Below are 26,080 nucleotides of genomic sequence, written 5' to 3'. Positions count from 1 at the left end.
AATTAAAAAAAATTTAAAAAATGAACGTTTTTTTATCTCCTAATGTGAGGTTACTAGATGTCGTAAACACGGTTCATTCCATAAACAAGTTTGTATCTTGCTCTCAGCAGAATATCGTGTTCCTTTGACCTAGAGAAAGGACACATCAGGCACCTCTCATGCCTCTGGCATTTGGGCAACAAAGCTTTATTGTAAAAATTACCCAAGAAACGAAAGGGTCCAAGGCCAACACATTTCATAGGCATTACAGATACCAATATCGGTAGATAATTCTGAGCAGGGGCGGACAGACAACTCTTGGGGCCCCCGGGCAATAGGGGATCATGGGGTCCCTGTGTCCTCACCCACACTTAAACCACATCCAAAAAACCTATGAAAGGTACCAGGGGCATCTCATGGGGCCCCCTACTGACCCCGGGCCCTCGGGCAGTGCCCGATTTCCCTGATTCTGAGCATATATTATAAATCAGCGTATATATGTGCAGCCAAAGCGTTTAAAAAGCTCTGAATTTAAAGGGCGGGGAGGTTGCCGTTTGACACAGTTATTGTCTCATACAGTCTTTGGTGGAGGCATTTTCTTTTCTTCTGGATTCTTGTTGGTCTTCAGGAACTGCTGACTTCACAAGAGCCAGGGCCGTCTTTAAGGAGGGGCAAAAGGGGCAGCTGCCCTGGGTCCAGTTATTGTTGTGGGGCCCAAAGCAGCTCCTCCATACTTGCCAACTGTAATGGTTGACATTTCCTTGTCCCTTGAAGTCTTCATCTATCGTGTCCGATATCTCAGTGGGAAGTGCTGTCACTTAGGTTGCCCAGCTCTACAGAGGTAGGGAAGGTGGGTGCAAAGATGAGTAGTGGAGGAAAGTAGAGTTCGGGTGGGGGGGAGGTTGGAGTGGGGAGTATGAGGGAGACCCCGTGTAGGACATCCCATTAATTTCAGTGGCCTATGAAAAAGGTACCAGGGGCATCTCATGGGGCCCCCTACTGACCCCGGGCCCTCGGGCAGTGCTCGAGTTTCCAAATGGTCAGTCCGCCCCTGGTCCAATCAATAATAAAGACGGCCCTGACGAGAGCCACCATCCTCATCATCTGGTGAAATGTGCCGAGTCTGGTGTCATCCATTCCGGGTCCGGTTTCCTGTCTTAGACATTGGAGTTTTTCACAGCAGCGTACGTGACGGTCATCTCATCCTGGAAATCATTAAAACAGGTCATAGAACTGGATTCGTGTGATAGGAGCTCTGCTGGAATGTTTTTTAAAATTCTATCATCTATCTACAGTATCTCTTCATCTCTACAATTTTTAATGAGGGTTCACAGGATTTACAGAAAAGTACTGCCCACTTGGAAGGGAAAGATATTTCCAAAAAATGTAGAAAAAAAAATTATATATGTGACATATATTTACCATATATTGGCCTAATATATTTGAACATGTATTCTAAAAAAAATTTAATTTAAATATATTTTTTAAAGGCATATATATAAATATATTTTCTTTTTAAATTTATTCTTCAGATTTTTTTTTTTACATATTAAAAAAGTCATTTTAACATATATTTTTACATATATTTGTAAATGCATTCCAAAAATGTAGATTTGTATTTTTAAAGACATACAGTATATTTGAAAATGTATAAAGGGGGGGAGGTGCAGCGCTAACTTAATAAATATACACTTAAATAGTTACACAAACCAATGTTAAGGTGCTATTAAAGTGCAAAACGGTGACTAAAATGAGTATAGTCCATAACGTGTTCAAAAGGTGTTCAAAACCCAAGAGTCTTCAAAAAGCTCCAATGCCTGGATTCGTGGATGAGGTGATAAAGGTATAAAGATTGCGCACTCACCAGATACGCAATCCAAATGCGCATTCAAAGCAGATAATCCTAGGGTCCTCATATGGATCTGGTCAGATCTGGTCACAAAAGCCCCTCGTCACTCGATGGTGTTTGCCACGCATAGAAGAAAAAAGGGGGGGCCACTCTGCAGATGTAAAGGGCTCCCAACGGAGCTGTTGGCAGTAATTCAATAACAAGTCTGGGGTATGCGATATCCGAGCATCCGGAAGGGTTGCCGCAGATTGACCTGCAGATTTCGGGATCTGCACAAGCTACATCATCTGTGAAGAGGACTCTGCTGATCATCCCAGGAAGAACCATCAAAAAGAATGGCAACACCTTGAAGGTGTTGCCATTCTTTTTGATGGTTCTTCCTGGGATGATCAGCAGAGTCCTCTTCACAGATGATGTAGCTTGTGCAGATCCCGAAATCTGCAGGTCAATCTGCGGCAACCCTTCCGGATGCTCGGATATCGCATACCCCAGACTTGTTATTGAATTACTGCCAACAGCTCCGTTGGGAGCCCTTTACATCTGCAGAGTGGCCCCCCCTTTTTTCTTCTATGCGTGGCAAACACCATCGAGTGACGAGGGGCTTTTGTGACCAGATCTGACCAGATCCATATGAGGACCCTAGGATTATCTGCTTTGAATGCGCATTTGGATTGCGTATCTGGTGAGTGCGCAATCTTTATACCTTTATCACCTCATCCACGAATCCAGGCATTGGAGCTTTTTGAAGACTCTTGGGTTTTGAACACCTTTTGAACACGTTATGGACTATACTCATTTTAGTCACCGTTTTGCACTTTAATAGCACCTTAACATTGGTTTGTATAACTATTTAAGTGTATATTTATTAAGTTAGCGCTGCACCTCCCCCCCTTTATGCATTCTGATTATTGTGAAGGTTTTATGGTACCTTTTTGGTGTTCAGCTGCTATTTTCTAGTTTAATTTAATTTTGTTCACTTATTGATTTTATAAGTTGTTTTAAGCGCTCACTTGTCTTGAGATTTAATATTTGAAAATGTATTTTTACAAATATTTTTCATATATTTTGTAATAAATATGCATTTCAACATACAGTATATATATATATTTATTTTTTGAAATATATTGAATATGGCCAAAATTGTAGTATTTCAAATATGTGAGCTCTTCCCACAATATCCATCCATTCCCAGATATTTGGAAATGCCTTCCAAAATTGTAGATTAGATGTATTTTTAAAGACATGCAGTATATTTGAAAATGTATTTTTAAAAATATTTTTCATATATTTTGTAAAAAATATATATATATATATACATATATATATACCCGAGGGCCCAGGGTCAGTAGGGGGCCCCATGAGATGCCCCTTGTACCTCTTTCATATATATATATATATATATATATATATATATAAATATATTGAATACGGCCAAAATTGTAGTATTTCAAATATAAGTCAATATATTTGGGAATAATATTTTTGGAATGCATTTACAAATATATGTAAAAATGTATGTGAAAATAACTTTTTTAAATGTTAAAAAAATCTGAAGAATATATTTTTTAAAAATACATATTTTTTATATGTATTTTCAAAGACATATATTTGAAAATGTATTTTTTAAAATATTTTTCATATATTTGGTAAAAAAAAAAATAAAAAAAAATATATATATATATATATATATATACAGTCAGGTCCATAAATATTGGGACATCGACACAATTCTAACATTTTTGGCTCTATACACCACCACAATGGATTTGAAATGAAACAAACAAGATGTGCTTTAACTGCAGACTGTCAGCTTTAATTTGAGGGTATTTACATCCAAATCAGGTGAACGGTGTAGGAATTACAACAGTTTGCATATGTGCCTCCCACTTCTTAAGGGACCAAAAGTAATGGGACAATTGGCTTCTCAGCTGTTCCATGGCCAGGTGTGTGTTATTCCCTCATTATCCCAATTACAATGAGCAGATAAAAGGTCCAGAGTTAATTTCAAGTGTGCTATTTGCATTTGGAATCTGTTGCTGTCAACTCTCAAGATGAGATCCAAAGAGCTGTCACTATCAGTGAAGCCATCATTAGGCTGAAAAAACAAAACAAACCCATCAGAGAAATAGCAAAAACATTAGGCGTGGCCAAAACAACTGTTTGGAACATTCTTAAAAAGAAGGAACGCCCCGGTGAGCTCAGCAACACCAAAAGACCCGGAAGACCACAGAAAACAACTGTGGTGGATGACTGAAGTATTCTTTCCCTGGTGAAGAAAACACCCTTCACAACAGTTGGCCAGATCAAGAACACCCTCCAGGAGGTAGGTGTATGTGTGCCAAAGTCACCAATCAAGAGAAGACTTCACCAGAGTGAATACAGAGGGTTCACCACAAGATGGAAACCATTGGTGAGCCTCAAAAACAGGAAGGCCAGATTAGAGTTTGCCAAACGACATCTAAAAAAGCCTTCACAGTTCTGGAACAACATCCTATGGACAGATGAGACCGACATCAACTTGTACCAGAGTGATGGGAAGAGAAGAGTATGGAGAAGGAACTGCTCATGGTCCTAAGCATACCACCTCATCAGTGAAGCATGGTGGTGGTAGTGTCATGGCGTGGGCATGTATGGCTGCCAATGGAACTGCTTCTCTTGTATTTATTGATGATGTGACTGCTGACAGAAGCAGCCGGATGAATTGTGAAGTGTTTCGGGAATATTATCTGCTCATATTCAGCCAAATGCTTCACAACTCATTGGACGCTTCACAGTGCAGATGGACAATGACCCAAAGCAGACTGCAAAAGCAACCAAAGAGTTTTTTAAGGGAAAGAAATGGAATGTTCTGCAATGGCCAAGTCAATCACCTGACCTGAATCCGATTGAGCATGCATTTCACTTGCTGAAGACAAAACTGAAGGGAAAATGCCCCAAGAACAAGCAGGAACTGAAGACAGTTGCAGTAGAGGCCTGGCAGAGCATCACCAGGGATGAAACCCAGCGTCTGGTGATGTCTATGCGTTCCACACTTCAGGCTGTAATTGACTGCAAAGGATTTGCAACCAAGTATTAAAAAGTGAAAGTTTGATTTATGATTATTATTCTGTCCCATTACTTTTGGTCCCCTAAGAAGTGGGAGGCACATATGCAAACTGTTGTAATTCCTACACCGTTCACCTGATTTGCATGTAAATACCCTCAAATTAAAGCTGACAGTCTGCAGTTAAAGCACATCTTGTTTGTTTCATTTCAAATCCATTGTGGTGTATAGAGCCAAAAATTTTAGAATTGTGTCGATGTCCCAATATTTATGGACCCGACTGTATATATATATATTGAATATGGCCAAAATTGTAGTATTTCAAATATAAGTCAATATGTTTGGGAAGAATATTTTTGGAATGCATTTACAAATATATATAAAAATGTATGTGAAAATATACATTATATTATTATATGTTAAAAAAAATCTGAAGAATATATTTTTAAAAAATATATATTTTTATATGTATTTTCAAAGACATATTTGAAAATTTATTTTTAAGTATATTTTTCAGATATTTTGTAATAATATATATATACACATATATATATATATTGAAATATATTGAATATGTCCAAGATTGTAGTATTTCACATATAAGTCAATATATTTGGGAATTTTTGCATTTACAAATATATGTAAAAATTTATGTGAAAATGACTTTTTTATATGTTAAAAAAAATCTGAAGAATATATTCTTTAAAAATATATATATTTTTATATGTATTTTCAAAGACATATATTTGAAAATGTATTTTTTAAAATATTTTTCATATATTTGGTAATAATATACATATATATATATATACAGTTGCAAGAAAAAGTATGTGAACCCCTTGGGATTACGTGGAGTTTTGCATGAATTGGGCATAAAATGTGCTCTGAACATCATCTAAGTCACAACAATAGAAGAACACAGTCTGCTGAACATAATACTACACAAACATTAGATGTTGCCATGGTTTAATTGCACATGACATGTAAACATTCACAGTGCAGGGAGGAAAAAGTATGTGAACCTTTGGACTTAATAACTGGTTGACCCTCCTTTGGCAGCAATAACCTCAACCAAACGTTTCCTGTAGTTGCAGATCAGACCTGCACAATGATCTGGAGTCATTTTGGACCACTCCTCTTCACAAAACTGTTTCAGTGTAGCAATATTCTTGGGATGTTTGGTGTGAATCGCTCTTTTAAGGTCATGCCACAGCATTTCAATCGGGTTGAGGTCAGGACTCTGACTGGGCCACTCCAGAAGGCGTATTCTGTGCTGTTGCAGCCATTGTTTTGTTGAATTACTTGTATGATTTGGGTCATTGTCCTGTTGCATCACCCATCCTCTGCGGAGCTTCAGTTGGCGGACAGATGGTCGTATGTTTTCCTGCAAAATGTCTTGATAAACTCTGGAATTCATTTTCCCATCAATGACAACAATCCGTCCAGGCCCTGAGGCAGCAAAGCAGCCCCAAACCATGATGCTTCCTCCGCCATGTTTCACAGTGGGGCTGAGGTTTTGATGTTGGTGTGCTGTGCCTTTTTTTCTCCACACATAGTGTTGTGTGTTCTTCCCAAACAACTCAATCTTGGTTTCATCTGTCCACAGTATATTTTGCCAGTAGTGCTGTGGAACATCCAGGTGCTCTTTTGCAAACTTCAAACATGCTGCAATATTCTTTTTGGACAGCAATGGCTTCCTCCGTGGTGTCCTCCCATGTACTCCATTCTTGTTTAATGTTTTCCTTATTGTAGATGTGTCAACAAAAATGTTAGCATGTGCCAGAGATTTCTGTAGGTCTTTAGCTGACACTCTGGGATTCTTCTTTACCTCATGCAGCATTCTGCGCTGTGCTCTTGCAGTCATTTTTACAGGACGACAACGCCTAGGGAGAGTAGCAACAGTGCTAAACTTTCTCCATTTGTAGACAGTCTGTCTTACCGTGGACACATGAACATCAAGGCTTTTGGAGAGACTTTTGTAACCCTTTCCAGCTTCATGCAAGTCAACAATTCTTGATCGTAGGTCTTCTGAGAGCTCTTTTCTGCGAGGCATGGTTCACATCAGACAGTTCTTCTTGAAACCAGTAAACCCAAAACAGGTGTCAGCAACACATCCAATATCATCACACTGATTGGAGTCAAGGTTGGCTCACTCCTGGCTCCAATTAGCTCTGGGAGAAGTCATTAAGCTAGGGCCTCACATACTTTTTCCTCCGTGCACTGGGAATGTTTACATGTTATGTGCAATTAAACCATGGCAACATCTAATGTTTGTGTAGTATTATGTTCAGCAGACTGTGTTCTTCTATTGTTGTGACTTCGATGACGTTCAGAGCACATTTTATGCCCAATTCATGCAAAACTCCACGTAATCCCAAGGGGTTCACATACTTTTTCTTGCAACTGTATATATATAGAATACGGCCAAAATTGTAGTATTTCAAATATAAGTCAATAAATTTGGGAAGAATATTTTTGGAATGCATTTACAAATATATGTAAAAATGTATGTGAAAATGACTTTTTTATATGTTAAAAAAAATCTGAAAAATATATATTAAAAAAAATATTTTTTATATGTATTTTCAAAGACATATATTTGAAAATGTATTTTTTTTAAACATTTTTCATATATTTTTGGGACTCAGATTTCCGCTGCCGCACCACGCTTCGCCTGCCCAACAAGTGAGCTAAAATGAAGTCATGTTGGCTTTGAACATCCAATCCTACTAAATAAATCAGCATTATTGTGGATTCCTCTGCCTGGCTGTACGTTTAATATAAAAACACGATCAGTTTATATTATACTTTAGAAAAATCAGTTTTAGAATTTAATTGTTTTAAGTGTTTAAAATAACTCAGCAGCTCTATAGCTCTAGGTGACTCCATCACATTCATATGTTGGATACTCACCTGTTCAATCCTGGAACCTGTAAAGAGAATAAGAAAACAAAAAAGATGTAATTATTTTATTAAATAACAACATAATAATTCACATTCTTGCTGCCAAGGTTGGTGTGGTTAGAGCCGGGGGCCCCAAACATTTCAAACAAAGGGCCGGTTTATGGTCCTTCAGACTTTAAGAGGGCCTGAGTGTGGCCAGTGGGGGGGGGGGGGGTAGAAAATGTCCGGATCCGGCATCAGTGAGAATAAACATGGCCTCAGGGATGGTCAGTGGGAGGAATAGTGCCCCATCATTGGTGTCAGTGGGAGGAATAGTACCCCATCATTGGTGTCTGTGGGAGGAATAGTGTCCCATCATTGGTGTCAGTGGGAGGAATAGTGCCCCATCATTGGTGTCAGTGGGAGGAATAGTGCCCCATCATTGGTGTCAGTGGGAGGAATAGTGCCCCATCATTGGTGTCAGTGGGAGGAATAGTGCCCCATCATTGGTGTCAGTGGGAGGAATAGTGTCCCATCATTGGTATCAGTGGGAGGAATAGTGCCCCATCATTGGTGTCAGTGGGAGGAATAGTGCCCCATCATTGGTGTCAGTGGGAGGAATAGTGCCCCATCATTGGTATCAGTGGGAGGAATAGTGCCCCATCATTGGTGTCAGTGGGAGGAATAGTGCCCCATCATTGGTGTCAGTGGGAGGAATAGTGCCCCATCATTGGTATCAGTGGGAGGAATAGTGCCCCATCATTGGTATCAGTGGGAGGAATAGTGCCCCATCATTGGTGTCAGTGGGAGGAATAGTGCCCCATCATTGGTGTCAGTGGGAGGAATAGTGCCCCATCATTGGTGTCAGTGGGAGGAATAGTGCCCCATCATTGGTATCAGTCTGAGGAATAGTGCCCCATCATTGGTGTCAGTGGGAGGAATAGTGCCCTATCATTGGTATCAATGGGAGGAATAGTGCCCCATCATTGGTGTCAGTGGGAGGAATAGTGCCCCATCATTGGTGTCAGTGGGAGGAATAGTGCCCCATCATTGGTATCAGTGGAGGAATAGTGCCCCATCATTGGTGTCAGTGGGAGGAATAGTGCCCCATCATTGGTGTCAGTGGGAGGAATAGTGCCCCATCATTGGTATCAGTGGGAGGAATAGTGCCCCATCATTGGTATCAGTGGGAGGAATAGTGCCCTATCATTTGTATCAGTGGGAGGAATAGTGCCCCATCATTGGTGTCAGTGTAAGGAATAGTGCCCTATCATTGGTATCAATGGGAGGAATAGTGCCCCATCATTGGTGTCAGTGGGAGGAATAGTGCCCCATCATTGGTGTCAGTGGGAGGAATAGTGCCCCATCATTGGTGTCAGTGGGAGGAATAGTGCCCCATCATTGGTGTCAGTGGGAGGAATAGTGCCCCATCATTGGTGTCAGTGGGAGGAATAGTGCCCCATCATTGGTGTCAGTGGCAGGAATGGTGCCCCATCATTGGTGTCAGTGGGAGGAATAGTGTCTCATCATTGGTGTCAGATAAAGGCTAGCAAAGGGCCACATCTGGCCCTCGAGCTGCAGTTTGGATTAGAGCAATGGTTCTCAAACTTTTTGAGACCACCCACATGGAAGAAAAATATATTTGAAATACTGCAATTTTGGCCTTATTCAGTATATTTCAATATATCTATACTGTATGTTGAAATGCTTTTTTTATTATAAAATATATGACAAATATTTTTCAAAATACATTTCAAATACACTGTTTGTCTTTAAAAATACAAATCTACATTTTTTGGAATGAATTTACAAATATATGTAAAAATATTAAAAATGCGCTTTGAAATGCGTTTTTTATATATTACAGAATATATGAAAAATATTTTTAAAAATACTGCATATATTTTTTAAATATATTCTTCAGATTTTTGTGAACACATAAGAAAGTAATTTTAACATATATTTGTAAATGCATTCCAAAAATGTAGATTAAATGCATTTTTAAAGACATACAGTATATTTGAAAAGGTATTTTTAAAAATATTCTTCGTACATTTTGTAATAAAAACGCATTTTAACATACAGTATTCAAATATATGTCAAAATATTTGGGAAAAATATTTTTTAAATATATTCCATATATATTTTTCTTCCATATGGGCCCACAAATATTGAAATAAATATTGAAATGAATGCATTTCAACATGCAGTACACACACACACATATATATATATATACTGTATGTTGAAATGCATTTTTTATTACAAAATATATGAAAACTATTTTTTAAAACATATGTTTTTTAAATATATTCTTCCGATTTTTTTAAAATATAGTTTTACATATATTTGTAAATGCATTCCAAAAATGTAGATTAAATGCATTTTTAAAGACATGCAGTATATTTGAAAATGTATTTTAAAAATATTTTTCATATATTTTGTAATAAAAAATGCATTTCAACATACAGTATATATATATATATATATATATATAAATATATATATATACTGTATGTTGAAATGCGTTTTTTATTACAAAATTTATGAAAAAAAAATATATATGTTCAAATATATTTTTAAATATATTGAGTACAGCCAAAATTGTAAAATATATACTGAAATGCTGGAAGGCTCTGGATGGGGCTGGGTGTCAATGTGGGGGGATGGAGGTTATGGAGGTTAGGAGACCCTGCAACAGACTTGGTTCCCTAGGAATACTGGTGGAGGTTGGGGGGGGGGGACACTATGGAGGGCTGGAGGCTCTTCAGAAGGCTTGGGGGTACTGTGGGAGGCTGAAGGCTCTAAAGGGACCTGTGGGCCACTATAGGGGGTTGGAGGACTCTATGGGATCTGGGAAGCATTGTAGGAGGTTAAGGGATCTGAAGATGGTTAGAGGTCCAGAAGAGAGGGCGTGGCCTACTAACCTTTGGGAAGCCGACTTGTATCTAGGTAGGTGTAGCAGACATCTTGTGGATCGGGGTCGGTGTTATTACCTAGAGCAAAAAAAAGAGGTGATTTCATAATAAGAAAATGGATAGAGTACAATGTGGAAATGTGAAAAATAAATTAAAATAAATAAATAAATAAATATATATATATACACAATTTTCTATAATAAAAAAAAAAATATATATATATATATATATTTTTTTTTTTCAAATTACAAGTCAAAAACCTGTACACATGAACTAAAACTTTTTTTTATACATACATACACAGTTTTAGGTTTAGTGCATGTGTACAGGTTTTTGACTTGAAATTTGAAAACAGAAATAAACAAAATAATAAAAATAAATAAATAATAAGAATAATTAAAAAATAATAAATAAATAAATATATATATATGAATTGTATCTCAATGTGTAACTCCCTCCCTCCTGGGCGCCCACCACCCGGCCTCACTCTTCTCACTTGCCTTCTGATAGGAGTCCATTGGTCTTTGTCTGATCAGAATGGCACCATGGCCGAATTGGACCTCAATGTGTAGCTCCCTCCCTCCTGGGTGCCCACCGCCCGGCCTCTCTCTTCTCACCTACCTTCTGCTAGGAGTCCATTGGTTTTTGTATGATCAGAATGGACCTCAATGTGTAGCTCCCTCCCTCCTGGGTGCCTACCACCCGGCCTCTCTCTTCTCACCTACCTTCTGCTAGGAGTCCATTGGTCTTTGTATGAGCAGAATGGACCTCAATGTGTAGCTCCCTTCCTCCTGGACGCCCACCACTCAGCCTCCCTCTTCTCACCTGCCTTCTAAAAGGAGTCCATTGTTCTTTGTATGATCAGAATGGCACCATGACCGAACTGCACCTCAATGTGTAGCTCCATCCCTCCTGCGTGCCCACCACCCGGCTTCTCTCTTCTCACCTGCCTTCTGAAAGGAGTCCGTTGGTCTTTGTATGATCAGAATGGCACCATGGCCGAACTGGACCTCAATGTGTAGCTCGCTCCCTCTTGGGTGCCCACCACTCGGCCTCCCTCTTCTCACCTGCCTTCTGATAGGAGTCCGTTGTTCTTTGTATGATCAGAATGGCACCATGGCCGAATTCTACTTACCTGATGTAGATATTGCTTGATGTGGCTTTTGGTGTGAAAAACATTTTCTTTTTTTACATATCCAGATGAGAACAGCAGAGATGACAATGACCGGAAGACTCCCAACGACGGCCGCCGCCATTACTGGCAGGGGGAATTTTGTACCTGTAAGAAACATGTTGCACTGAACGTCACAGAAAATGGCAGTTGTGTCTGTAGACCCCAATGTAGCATTGTACGGTGCTGCCACAGCAGTCTTCTCATAGTCACGTGTTGAGTTTCAGTATGTTCCTGTATAGCCGACTTCTGTAACATGTTTCCATGTTTCAGCCCTTAGCTAGGAACTGTTGGGAAAATCTAGCTGGGCTTTCTGTTGAACAGTGAGCTGTAACTGTTAGTAGTGCCTGCTTAGTGTGTTCAGTTGCTGCTAGTTCTGCCTTTGGATTCCTCTGTATCCGAGTAAATGTAGCGCCCCTCTAGTTAGCTAGGGGGAGCTAGCTAGGTTTGTTTTAGTTAGAGGCTGAATAGCAGCCTGGTGTGAATTAGCCTGGGATGAGTCAGCCGGGTCACTTTCAGGTCAGGGCTGAGGGCTCTGCAGATCACTTCAGCGATACCTCCCCCTGCTCTAGAAACTTGAGAAGTTTCTAGAAGGCAGTGGGTAGGGGTGAGGAGGGGCTGATCTGCATACTTAGGGGATCTTGGCCAATCCCCAAGCAGGAGGCTTGGCATGGGGCCAGGACAGCCCTTAAATATGAGACAGTGTGCAAATAAACAAACAGAGGGCGCACGGGCCTAGTGCATTACCTTCTAGACCTGAGATTTATTAAATATAAAGTAGTATACTCACAAAAGAATAAAATCAAAGGCACATCACAAAAAAGACAGTGTGGTCCAATCTCCCTCGGGCTCTGAGGAAGAGGTTCTGCCTCGAAACACATTGGCCATTTGGAGGCCTACAGTCCCCCAACAGCCACCATCTAGGGAGATTGGACCATGATGTCCTTTTTGTGGTGTGCCTTTGATTTTATTCTTTAGTGAGTATACTACTTTTTTTTCAAGAAATCTAATTTTTAGAAGGTAATGTACCAGGCCCTAGACTAGCATCCTCTGTTTGTTTCTTTGCACACAGCTTCTTTGGATTTCCCTGGTCCGTTGAGGGCAGCAAGGCTTGCATTCCCAAAAAGTACTCCATGTGGGGTTACTGACATTCTGGAGCTCATTGTCCAGCGCAGGAGTTTCAGCATTCATTTGCTCATGCTTTTTTATCTTATACATGAGACAGCCTGATCAGCAGGGGGAGTAGAGTCGGGTGGAAGATGGAGTGAAGGCTGGAGTGGTGTCAAGGTCCTACCTTTCTTCAGAGCTTGTGCATCTCCATGAGCTGGCCTCCATCTTGGTTTTCTGCAAAGCATGGTGGGAAAGAAGGGATATGGGGAGTACCTGGACGTGTTTGACAAGGTGCGTGCCGGTGCTCTGCCTCCTCATCGTCCATACGATTGTGCCATAACCTTACAAACTGGTGCTACTCCTCCGCGTGGCAGGGTGTATCCTCTTTCGGTGGCAGAGAATCAGGCCATGGAGGAATACGTTGCGGATGCGCTTTCCCGGGGGCACATTCGCAAGTCTACGTCTCCAGCAGGAGCTGGGTTTTTTTTTGTGAAAAAGAAGGGAGGTGAGCTGAGACCCTGCATTGATTTTAGGGGTCTCAATCGGATCACGATTAAAAATGCTTATCCTATTCCGTTGATCACCGAGTTGTTTGACCGCCTCAAGGGAGCAACGGTCTTTACTAAGCTCGACCTTAGGGCTGCCTACAACCTTGTACGGATCAAGGAGGGCGATGAGTGGAAGACCGCGTTCAACACCAGAACCGGCCACTATGAATACCTGGTTATGCCCTTCGGGTTGTGTAACGCACCCGCGGTCTTTCAGGAGTTTATTAACGATGTCTTACGTGACTTGTTGCAGCAGTGCGTGGTGGTTTACTTGGACGACATCCTGGTTTACTCTGCGTCTATGGAGACTCATATCCAGGATGTTAAGCGGGTGCTGCAACGGTTACGTGAAAACGAGCTTTTCTGTAAGCTCGAGAAGTGTGAATTTCACCAATCCCAGGTTGCCTTTTTAGGCTACATCATTTCCCCGATGGGTTTTTCTATGGACCCTGAGAAGGTTTCAGCGGTTCTGCAGTGGCCTCGTCCCAGTGGTCTTCGGTCCATTCAGCGCTTTTTGGGATTTGCCAACTATTATCTGAAGTTTATCAGGAACTTTTCCACATTGGCAAAGCCTCTCTCAGATCTGACCAAGAAGGGCAGTAACCCTCACGAGTGGTCACCCGAGGCCATCTCAGCTTTCAAGGCTCTGAAAGCCGCCTTCACTTCGGCCCCAATTCTGTCTCATCCCAATCCTGGGTTGCCTTTTGTTCTCGAGGTTGATGCATCTGAGACAGGAGTAGGCGCCCTCTTGTCCCAGCGACGGTCACCCGAGGGACCCCTACTTCCTTGTGGGTTCTACTCCAAGAAGCTTTCCTCTGCAGAGTGCAACTACCAGATTGGAGACAGGGAGTTGTTGGCCATTATTCTGGCTCTCAAGGAATGGAGGCACTTGCTTGAGGGTTCTGTGGTCCCGGTCCTAGTTCTCACTGACCACAAGAACCTCACATATCTCTCGGAGGCTAAGAGGTTGACACCCCGTCAGGCCAGGTGGGCTCTGTTTTTGTCACGTTTTAACTATGTGGTCTCTTACTTGCCTGGTTCCAAGAATGTCAGGGCTGATGCCTTGTCGCGGCAATACTCTGAGCTGTCCAGGGAGGACACTGAGCCGACCTCGGTCATTCCTCCAAACCAGATCCTGGCTGCCATTCGTACCAACCTGACTTCTCCCCTTGGGGAGCAGATTTTGGCGGCTCAAACTAACGCTCCCCCTGAGAGACCTGCTGGAAGATGTTTTGTACCTGAGGGATTGCGTACCCGCTTGCTACGTGCCTACCATAATGCCAAGACTGCCGGTCATCCTGGTAGGAACCAATTGTCCTGGGTCGTTTCTCGGTTATTCTGGTGGCCATCTCTCCGTTCTGACATCGCCTCATATGTAGCAGCTTGTTCGGTCTGTGCCCAGAATAAATCTCCTCGGCACCTTCCATTGGGCCTTCTGCAACCCATTCCCAATGGGGAGCGTCCCTGGTCACACCTGGGAATGGATTTTATTGTGGATCTTCCTGCGTCTCAAGGTCATACGGTCATTCTTATGGTGATCGATCGTTTTTCTAAGATGTGCCATTGCGTTCCATTCAAGAAATTGCCGACTGCACAGGAACTGGCTACGGTTTTCGCCAAGGAGATCTTTCGCTTGCACGGGTTGCCCAAGGTGATTGTCTCGGACCGTGGGAGCCAGTTTGTGTCCAGGTTCTGGCGCGCCTTCTGCTCCCAGTTGGGTATCGAGCTTTCCTTCTCTTCGGCCTACCACCCTCAGTCCAATGGGGCTGCGGAGCGTTCCAACCAGGCCCTGGAACAATTCCTTCGTTGCTATATATCGGATCATCAGGACAACTGGGCCGATCTCCTGCCATGGGCAGAGTTTGCGAGGAACTCGGCTGTCAACTCCTCCTCTGGGATGTCCCCCTTCATGGCCAACTATGGGTTCCAACCCGCTGTATTGCCTGAGTTGTTCTCTCCACAGGACATTCCGGCTGTGGATAACCACCTGACTGCTCTGCGCTCCTCATGGGGGCAGATTCAGAGGTCCTTGAAGGACTCAGCACAGCGCCAGAAGCTCCAGGCTGATCGTAGATGGTTGCCCGCTCCCTCATACCAGGTCGGAGATCGGGTGTGGTTGTCCACTCGCAACCTCAAGCTTCGGGTGCCCACACCAAAGCTGGCCCCCCGTTTTGTTGGTCCTTTCCGCATTCTTCGCAGGGTGAACCCGGTTGCCTATGCCCTTGCTCTTCCTCCTGGGATGCACATCTCCAATGTCTTCCACGTATCCCTGTTGAAACCTCTGATCTGTAATCGCTTTACTGCCTCTCTGCCTCGTCCTCGTCCTATCAGGGTCGACGGTCATGAGGAGTATGAGGTGAGCCGCATCTTGGATTCTCGGTTGGTCCGCGGTCGGGTACAGTTTTTGGTCCATTGGCGTGGTTATGGTCCCGAGGAACGTTCCTGGGTTCCTTCCGCGGATGTTCATGCTCCTGCCCTCCTCCGCGCTTTTCACGCCCGATTTCCTCAGAAACCTTTTGTGGAGCCACGGAGGGGGAGGGGCCCTTGAGGAGGAGGTACTGTCAAGGTCCTACCTTTCTTCAGAGCTTGTGCATCTCCATGAGCTGGCCTCCATCTTGGTTTTCTGCAAAGCATGGTGGGAACCTTTATGCCTTCAGGCTTCTGCGGCTCCTCCTCAGAAGGGTGTGGTTGAGCACATTTAAACCTGCTGTCTGCAAGTGTGCTCTGCACTTGTGTCCTGTATGTTGCCCTGTTGCAAGCTCTTGTGTTGTTCCCATTGCTCTCCTGGTAACCGATTTGGCTTGGACAAGACTACTCTCTGCGTTAACCCTTTATCTGACCTCCCGTTGTTGAACCCGGCCCGTGACCTGAGTATTCTTTGCCTACCGTCTAGTACTGTCTGCTCCGTTGTTATTGACCCGGCTTGTCTGACTACTCTACTCGTGATCCCATCTAGCTCCCACCAGCTGTACGCCATTGGCGGCAGTCGTTATCGCAGCTGGGGTCACTCGGGGGCCGCGACCTGGTCTCAGGCTGCGTCAAGTCCATCCCCACCATCAGGGGCTCTGGTGAAGGGTAGCCTGGGGCTTAGACTCCGCGCCCTGAGGGACTCTGGTCTGTGGGTAGTGGCTGTCGTCAGTAGCAGCGTGACCGTACCATAGGCCTGCCTGCCCATTCGAGCGTTCCTGCCCTGACAAGTGGGGAGCCTGGGAGGGGGCCTACCTGCAGCCAGGAGGATCTCTCAACCTCAACCATCCTCTGAGAGAAGACAGCCTGGGAAGCAGGGATTGAGCCAGCCTGGCGTATGACCTGAAGGCCGCCACCAACCCACAAGCTTGCAGGAGAGGACCGAGTGAGTAATCCCACACCCCTGGGGCCAGATAAGGGGAGAGGGCAGTCAGGTGGCCAACCCAATTAGCTCCTCATCTGGAGCTGCTTGACTAAAGTAGCAGTTTCTGGGTCCCCTGATCAGCAGGGGGAGTAGAGTCGAGTGGAAGATGGAGTGGGGAGCCTGGGAGGGGGCCCAGGAGAGGGGCCTACCTGCAGGCAGGAGGATCTCTCAACCTCAACCATCCTCTGAGAGAAGACAGCATGGGAAGCAGGGATTGAGCCAGCCCAGTGTATGGCCTGAAGGCCGCCACCAACCCACAAGCTTGCAGGAGAGGACTGAGTGAGTAATCCCACACCCCCGGGGCCAGATAAGGGGAGAGGGCAGTCAGGTGGCCAACCCAACTAGCTCCTTATCTGGAGCTGCTTGACTAAAGTAGAAGTTTCTGGGTCCCATTGCCCAGGGATTCCCTCAGGCAGCTGGGTGGAGAGGAGATTTCATCTGGGGTCTGAAATTGTACATCAGGAAGGCAGAGAGCTCTCCAAGAAGATACTTTTTGTCTGTGGACTTGTTGCTAGGTAGTTGTCCTCAAGTTGAGTTTCCTGGGGCATCCCATACACCCCTCAACCCTATCCAAGTTCAATACCCCTTAAAAAAAACAAAAAAAAACCAAGCTCAAGGACTTTTTACTGTCTCCAGTGTGCAAGCTCTGAAGAAAATGCCTGTTGCCTGGCTATGCAGGACCATAGGGGGACCCAAAACTCAGAGACTTCTAAGGGGGTGGTGTTACATAACCTAGGAAGGTTCTGGATGTATAGGTGGAACTTATGCAGAACACAGTAGGAATGTTAATGCTGTTCAGCCAATCCCAGAGAGTACAGCCCTGAAGGATGCTGGGAGAGGGAATTTATTCTTTGGACATACTGAGCCCTGCGTCTTTCCTGGATAGGATTGTACCAGCCTGGGGGGAAGGCACACTGCCTCCCCAGGCACCTGCTGCCATGCAGTCTCAGGTGGACGAACTAAGGGCTTGAAATAGGGGAGAGAGTGACCCTGGGTCTTCAGCAAGCTGACTGAGGGGAGCTGCCTCCCAAAGGTCTGTCTGGAGCTACCGGAGGGTATCACTTGGAAGATTGCATGGAGGCTACCATTCTGTCCATGAGCCTTGTGAGTACAGACCCTGAGGGATCTTTGGGACTCCATGTGCTTTGCTACCTCTCTGGTGTTTTATAGTCAGGTGGGCCTGAAAAAGGGGTTACCAGCTGGTGTCGTCAGAAGCTCTGTCCATGTAGCCCCTTTCTGTCATTGGGACTTTGTCCAAGGCTGCTAGTTAAGGAAGTTCTGTCCTCAACTGTAACTAGTTCTATTCCTGGAGTATCCTACAAAATTCCCCATCCCTATCCAAGCTCTCCAATAATAAAACTAAAGAAAACCAACAACCCCCTAGACCAGGGGTGGGCAAACTGCGGCTCTCCAGCTGTTGCAGGACTACAGGTTCCATCATGCCTCTGCAAGTCATAGGAGTCATGCTTGTAACTTCTGGTCTTTGCAATGCCTACATGGGAAATGTAGTTCCACAACAGCTGGTTTGCCCACCCCTGCCCTAGACTGATCATTGGAGGCAACGAGCAAAAAAGTGTGTACCTGGCTGTGAAACTACCTTGTGCTTGGCTGTGGGGTGACGTTAGGAAAGACCTGGACATTACTATAGCCGCTCCTACCTGGGGAAGGACAATGCCTGCAGGAAGAACCCCCCAAAAAACATTCTTTGTATACACCAGCCTGGAATAAACTACAATGGATTTCACTTCTGCATCATCTTGATGAGTTAACACTGCCTGTGGATCTTCTCAAGTCAGCAAGTTGCCAATCTATCTATAGAGGCTGGGTCTCAGGAGGTATGTCTTTTATATCAAGTGATATTTGAGAAAGAATATCAGAATATCAGATCAGATGCTTATTCAGTTCTTCAGGCTCACCGTGTATCTGGATATGGAACCCATCACTCCTCTTCCTCACAGTGTCAGACGGCGTCCTCACTTCACAGGTATAATTCCCAGAATCCTCCAGCTGAGCTGACCGCACTCTGTATGTATCGGATACATTGAATTCCCGCACAGTCTGTCCATCTCTGTAGAAGGCAAAGTGCAGCTCTGTGCCGCCTCTGAGCGGATCCAGTCTGGTGTCACACGTCACCGTCATCTCACCTCCTTCTATTACCCTGGACGAGGTCACATTTATTTCTGGAGGGGAGAAGAGTTCTGGAGGAGGAAAGGAGGACAATGATTGGCCAGTGTGAGTCCTATTCCCTCAACATGTGAACCTCAGGAAATAATGAAATGAATTAATGGATAATTAGACCAAAGGCATTCATTCACTTTGACACCCTCACCATGGATCTGGATATGGAGCCCATCACTCATCTTCCTCACAGTGCCAGATCTCCTCCTCACTTCACAGGTATAATTCCCAGAATCCTTCAGCTGAGCTGACCACACTCTGTATGTATTGGATACATTGAAATCTCTCACAGTCTGTCCATCTCTGTAGAAGGCAAAGTGCAGCTCATTGCCACCTCTGAGCGAATCCAGTCTGGTGTCACACGTCACCATCATCTCATCTCCTTCTATTACCCTGGACGGGGTCACTTTTATTTCCGGAGGAGAGAAGAGTTCTGGAGGAGGAAAGGAGGACAATGATTGGTCAGTAGGAATCCCATTCAATGTCAATGGATGACAAAGAGAACATGAATGTCTAAAAGTAACATGGAATCAGACACGCCCAACTCTGACTTCATTTCATCTGCTCACCATGGATCTGGATATGGAGCCCATCACTCATCTTCCTCACGGTGTTAGACGTCGTCCTCACTTCACAGGAATATTTCCCAGAATCCTTCAGCTGAGCTGACGGCACTCTGTATGTATTGGATACACTGAAGTCCTTCACAGTCCGTCCATCTCTGTAGAAGGCAAAGCGCAGCTCTGTGCCGCCTCTGAGCGGATCCAGTCTGGTGTCACACGTCACCGTCATCTCACCTCCTTCTATTACCCAGGACGGGGTCACTTTTATTTCCGGAGGAGAGAAGAGCTCTGGAGGAGGAGATGGTTAGAAATGACAAATGATGGGGGGTGGTAATTATTCTGTAAATGTTGATGATCCCACAATGCTGTGCAGACAGAGAACAATTGATATCAGTGTTTGGCCAGGTGGAGCTCTTGTACCCATTACAGCAATACACAGTAATAGAGAGCACAGTATGGGCAGGTTGGCACCAGTTGGCTTCATCTCATACCTTTGTTCAGTAAACACTTCGATTTGACCCATTTATGTAATGAATTTTGGTGCTGGGCACTTCAGTCCTCAATTACCCCCCCCCCCCCAAGCTTTGCCAGCCTCATTTCTGGAAGTGAAGCTGATACTGGGGCGGGTGCAGCGTTTTTTTTTTAGCGGGAACGCACTTCCGTCACTGAAAGTATTTAATGGCAAGAGCTTCTGGGGTCTGCCGAAGGGTCTATTGCTGCTGGTTCCTGGAGATCTATTGTTTTGAGCGGGTCTATTGTTGCTGTGGGGGGTTTAAGTTGCTGGGGGTTCAGTTGTGCTTGGAAGGGTCTCCTGTTGAGGAAGGGGTCTGGCTGCTGGGAGATCTATTTTTGATGCGGTGAATCTGTTGTTGCTGGGGGTGGGTGGTCTACTGTTGCTGGGGTGGTCTATGTTTTACCGCCATTCTTGTTATCATTGACAAATTCCATACAAATACTTGCATGGAAAAATGATACTTGGTTGTGTATTCTGTAAAAGGGGCAGTACTGGGAGGCAGGTAGAGGGTGGAACCAAGGGACGGTGCTCAGAGGTGGTTAGGGGGGCAGAGACAAGGGGTGACTCGGAAGGGGGGAGTACCTGCACCAGGGGCGGACTGACCATTTGGAAACTCTGGCTTTGCCTGAGGGCCTGGGGTCAGTAGGGGGCCCCATGAGATGCCCCTGGTACCTTTTTCATAGGCTTTTTTGAGTTTGGGCAAGGGCACAGGGGCCCCATGATCCCCTATTGCCTGGGGGCCCCATGAGTTGTCAGTCCGCCCTTGACCTGCACCTATTCTCTGAGAAAAAAGCCCTGGGCAGGTGTGTCTCTATGGGAGGCTGTAAAGGTCTGCCATGGAATTAGCACCACATCCAATATTCAGACAATGGCGTCCTCCAGAGCTGAATGGAAGTCTTGGCACACATATATACAGCGAAGGAAATGTGTATTTGCTGATGTTGAATGTTTGCCCCCCACACAGAAATGATCGGTCTAACAATGGAATGTTCGCCCCTCACACAGAAATGATCGGTCTAACAATGGAATGTTCGGTGTAACACTGAGAGACAGAATACAACAACAAATTCAGCAGAAATGCGTCTAACAAATGATGACTGATCTGCATGTTCATGAGGGAAAGAAGGATTTGATCCCCTATCATTCAGCAGGATTTCTGGCTCCCAGGTGTCTCTCATACAGGTAACAAGCTGAGATTAGAAGCAGTCTCTTAAAGGGAGTGCTGCTGATCTCATTGTGTTACCTGTAAAAGACACCTGTCCACAGGAGCCATCAAACCATCAGATTCCAAACTCTCCACCATGGCAAAGACCAAAGAGCTGTCCAAGGATGTCAGGGACAAGATGGTAGACCTACACAAGGCTGGACTGGGCTACCAAACTATGGCCAAGCAGCTTGGTGAGAAGGTGACAACAGTTGGTGCAATCATTCACAAATGGAAGAAACACAAAACAACTGTCAGTCTCCCTAGGTCTGGTGCACCATGCAAGATCTCACCTCGTGGAGTGTCAATGATAATGAGAACAGGGAGGAATCATCCCAGAACTACACGTGAGGATCTTGTCAATGATCTCCAGGCAGCTGGGACCACAGTCACCAAGAAAACAATTAGTAACACACCACTTGAGCCCCCTAGCGCCTTTCATTGGTGGGTCTCTCACAAATTCCACTCGTTCCTCACTGGTCGCTCTATTTGCACCTGAACGAAAATCAGGGTAAATACCAAGCCCCTCACACTGAACTTTTCAGATTCCTACAGATCAAACATTGGTTGTCCTCGGTGCTCTACGGTAAAGACCCGACCCAATTGTCATTGTTTGAACATATTTGTCATCAGATGCCCTTTTCCCCCAAACTCATATCTACTCTTTACTCACAGCTGAATACCCTCCAAATCCCTAACACTCACACTTATGTTTCCAGGTGGGAAAGATCTCTCAAAAGCACAACAGATAGGGGTTGCTGGTCACAAATCTGGACCACATTGACTTCCTGCTCCATTAATATACTCACCATGGAATTGGCCTTCAAAACTGTTATGAGGTGGTGCCTGGTTCTGTCCAGCCTTGCTCACCTGCCCCTGGTACCTGTTTCAGGGAATGGTTTGCTCCATGAGATTTCCGGTCTCACGGTTGAGTTTCAGTCGTCTGACTGGCCAAGTCATGATGACGTCACTCCTGTGCATGCACGAGCGAGGAAGTCCCGGGCCACGGCTTGGTGCTCTGAAGGAATAGTTTCGAGAATGCTGTTCCTTCAGAGCGCATACGCCGACTCTCAAAAAGAGCGAATATCTCCTAAACGGTGAACATTTAGGAGAAATTTATTTTACCTACAAGTAGGATTTATTATAAAAAAGAGTTTTCTACCACTTGCCCTCCTGAGGATTTCTCCCCCTTCCTGAGCAGCGCTGCGTTTCTTTAACTGACAACTGCGCGGTCATGCAGCATTGTACATAAATTAAATTTATGCTGTTTTTTTGCCACAAATAGAGTTTTCTTTCGATGGTATTTGATCACCTCTGCATTTTTTATTTTTTGCACTATAAACAAAAAAACCCAATAATTTTGAAGAAATATATATTTTTTACTTTTTTCTATAAAACAAATTCAATAAAAAAATTTAAAAAAATCTAATTTCTTCATAAATTTAGGCCAAAATGTATTCTGCTCCATGTCTTTGCTACAAAAAAAAATTCCAATAGGTTTATATGCACCCGCCCTCCTGAGGACTTCCCCGCCTTCCTGACCAGGCCATTTTTGCGTTACTGTGCTGCATTACTTTTATTGACAACTGCGCGGTCATGCGATGCTCCACCCAAATGAAATTTATTTCCTTTTTTTCCCCACAAACAGAGCTTTCTTTTGGTGGTATTTGATTACCAGTGTGTTTTAAATTTTTTGCGCTATAAAAAAAAGACTAACAATTTTGAGAAAAAAACAATATTTTTGACTTTTGCTTGTAAAAAAATTTTAAAAAATCAAATTTCGCCATAAATTTTGGCCAAATTATATTCTGCTACATGTGTCTGCTAAAAAAAAAAACCAATACGAGTAAATTAATTGGTTTTTGTGAAACTTATAGCGTCTACAAATGGCGGTATATTTACTGGAATTTTTTTTGTACTAGTAATGGCGGCGATCGGCAACTTTTTACAGGACTGTGGCGAGCATTCTGACACTGGGGGGGGACTGACTAACTGCCACTGACATCCCCAGTGACACCAATACAGTGATCAGTGCTAATAAAAAGCACTGACTCTGTTCTAATGGCACTGGGCAGGAAGGGGTTAACATCTGGGGCGATCAAAGGGTTAACTGTGTGCTGAGTGTGTTTTACTAGGGAGACATGCTGTGCAGAGAGATACAAAGCAGCATGTCCTTGCTGACAGGAGAGAGACCTGTGTTGTTTACATACAGATCTCTCCCCTCTCACCTTTCCCCGACGATTGCTGAGTGCCGGCCGGGAAGCGCTGACCGGGACCTGGTGATGGACATCTCTAGCCGCCAATAGCAGCGCGGGTAGGTAGGTGCGTGACCGCTGCTATTGGTGGCTAGAGATGTCAATCACCGGGTCCTGGCCGTTGCTTCCCGGCCGGCACTCAGCAATCGTCTGCCCAGAAATGCAAATCACGTATATATACATGATTCTGAACAGCCCTGCCGTTGTGTAGCAGTACTTCTGCTATAGGCCGGAGGGCAAGCAGTTGAAGAAAAAAAAAGCCGTTAGAACCATTTTAACTGCCTCCCGCCCGCCGTATAAGGTAATGACAGGCGCAAGGCGGTTCTCTTGTCATATGACGTCCTCCCACTTTAACCGTGCGTGGCTCCGGGAGAGCGCAGTGCAGCAGTCGGTGGTACGCTGTGTCCCTTAGACACAGCGGATCACCGATCAACGGAATCCCAGAGGAAATTAAATACCACCAAAAGAAAGCTCTATCTGTCTCAAAAAAATGATAAAAATGTCATATGGATACAGTGTTGCATGACCGCGCAATTGTCATTAAAAGTGTGACAGCGCTGAAAGCTGAAAATTGGCCTGGGCAGGAAGGGGGTATAAGTGCCCGGTAGGCGAGGGGTTAAGTCACTTCTTTTGTGGAGGAATTCTTTATTTTTTATTTCTGCAACCGAGTGACTTTGCCGATCTTTTCTTCTGGGAGTTCACCTTCCTCTGGATCTACCAATATTTCTAAGGATGCCGTTATAAATAGGATTTTAATTCACCTTTCACAGAGATAAAGGATCCATCTGAGTACTCATCCACAGTTGAAAGATCATAGCGTTGTATTTGTTTCGTACATTTGTACAATCCAGACTGATTCAGATCCATTTTTGGAATATGGAACTCGGAGGCAGATTTTGGTGGTTGGATCTCTTTATCATCCTTGTAGAATTTTGTGTTTATTTCCTTAAAATCTTTCACATGGTGACATCTCAGAGTCAGGGGGTCTCCTTCATATATGGCAGATGGGGGTCTCTGCAGGATGACAAATGCTGAAAGGTAAAAAAAAAGATGTACTTTAGGTTGTTCTATTCACAGCCAACAATCTGTAATGGTGGAGATGAGATGGTGGACTCACCTCGTGTAACATTTAGGAAGACGGGGTCACTGATATCACCACCACTGACCCGGCACTGGTAATCTCCTCTGTCCCGCTGTACATCAGATCCAATGATATGAAGACTCTGTTGATCTCCTGGTATTGGTTGGTTGTCTTTGTACCATTGGTAGGTCTGGGGCTCCTCTGGTCCAGTAGACGGCACATCACATGTTAGAGTCACTTTGTCATTGTATATTATATTCCCCCAGTTGGGTGTGAAGGTCACCACAGGTTTGGCACCTCCTATAGAAGAAAAGAGCTCACAGAACACATAGAGAGCAAAATGCAGATCACTGAACATATTTTGTAGAAGAAAAAAAATAATTCTCGGGAGAAATTGCAATCTTTGTAGTCCTGGCCACAGAGCTTGTTGGTAAATCTGTTTGCAACCACAATCTCCCCCCCCCCCATGTCTTAATTCACTCTCAGAACTGATATTGCATTTTTTTATTTATTTTTTTACACACACATTTAAAAATTTATTTTAGGCCCAAAGATTACTTAACTCCCCAAAAAAACATGAAATATTTCTCTGACACCCTGGAGAATAAAATGGTGGTAGCTCCAAGTTTTATAGCAAATGTTGTTACTGAGTGCAATATAATCCATCATTTCTATGTAAGGTACAAGAGACGAGGTTTCCCCGAGTACAATAGATACCCAACATGTCAAGCCCCAAAGTTGCCTACACCTGTGAAATGGGGACAAACATTAATGACGATATAAAAGCCCCTGAAGATGATTGGTTTAGAGTCAACTGTGATTAATGGGTTTAGAATGATTGATGTCACTCCGCTATGAACTGCAATATGTCACATGTGTAGTGCAATTATTATTATTATTCAGGATTTATATAACGCCAACAGTTTGCTCAGCACTGTACAAAATGAAGGCAGACATTACAGCGACAATACAATCTGGTACAAGAGGACACAGGGGGCCCGGCTCCTGGGAGCTTACAATCTAGGAGGAAGGGTCCATCCATACAAAAGGTAATAGCTGTGGGGGGGAGGAGCTGATGGAGGAAATAAAAATCAGATTACTAATTAGAAGCAGGATAGACTTCTTTGAATAGAAAGGTTTTCAGGGATTGTCTAAAGGTGGATAGATTAGGAGCAAGCCGGACAGATTGGGGTAGGGAGTTCCATAGGATGGGAGAAGTCCTGGAGGCGAGCATGGGAGGAGGTAACATGAGAACTAGAGAGCAGAAGGTCTTGGGAGGATCGAAGAGAGCGCTTTGGTTGATATTTTGAGACCAGGTCGGTGATGTAGCCGGAGGCAGAGTTGTGGATGGCTTTGTAAGTTGTTGTTAGTATTTTGAATTGTATTTGTTGGG

At 44.0% G+C, this 26,080-nt stretch overlaps 1 protein-coding gene across 1 annotated transcript; it reads right to left on the bottom strand.

The window, feature by feature from the left end:
* Positions 1–58: 58 nt before the first annotated feature.
* On the bottom strand, positions 59–24,599 carry LOC149456330 (high affinity immunoglobulin gamma Fc receptor I-like). The gene is made up of 8 exons (XM_089685135.1): positions 24,368–24,599; positions 19,640–19,921; positions 19,222–19,503; positions 18,809–19,090; positions 11,808–11,951; positions 10,682–10,750; positions 7,785–7,801; positions 59–1,184 (listed from the first exon to the last, which is right to left on the bottom strand). Exons 1-8 carry the CDS (start codon positions 24,471–24,473, stop codon positions 1,137–1,139), a joined length of 1,230 nt encoding a protein of 409 aa, XP_089541261.1. The 5' UTR covers positions 24,474–24,599; the 3' UTR covers positions 59–1,136.
* Between the last annotated feature and the right edge of the window lie 1,481 nt (positions 24,600–26,080).

Source organism: Staurois parvus, unplaced genomic scaffold (assembly GCF_062004578.1).
Source record: "Staurois parvus isolate SC_StPar_1 unplaced genomic scaffold, SC_StPar_1.0 ptg000363l, whole genome shotgun sequence".
Classification (NCBI taxonomy): domain Eukaryota; kingdom Metazoa; phylum Chordata; class Amphibia; order Anura; family Ranidae; genus Staurois; species Staurois parvus.
Note: the sequence above shows the minus strand (reverse complement) of the source record. Positions and strands in the feature narration are given on the sequence as shown.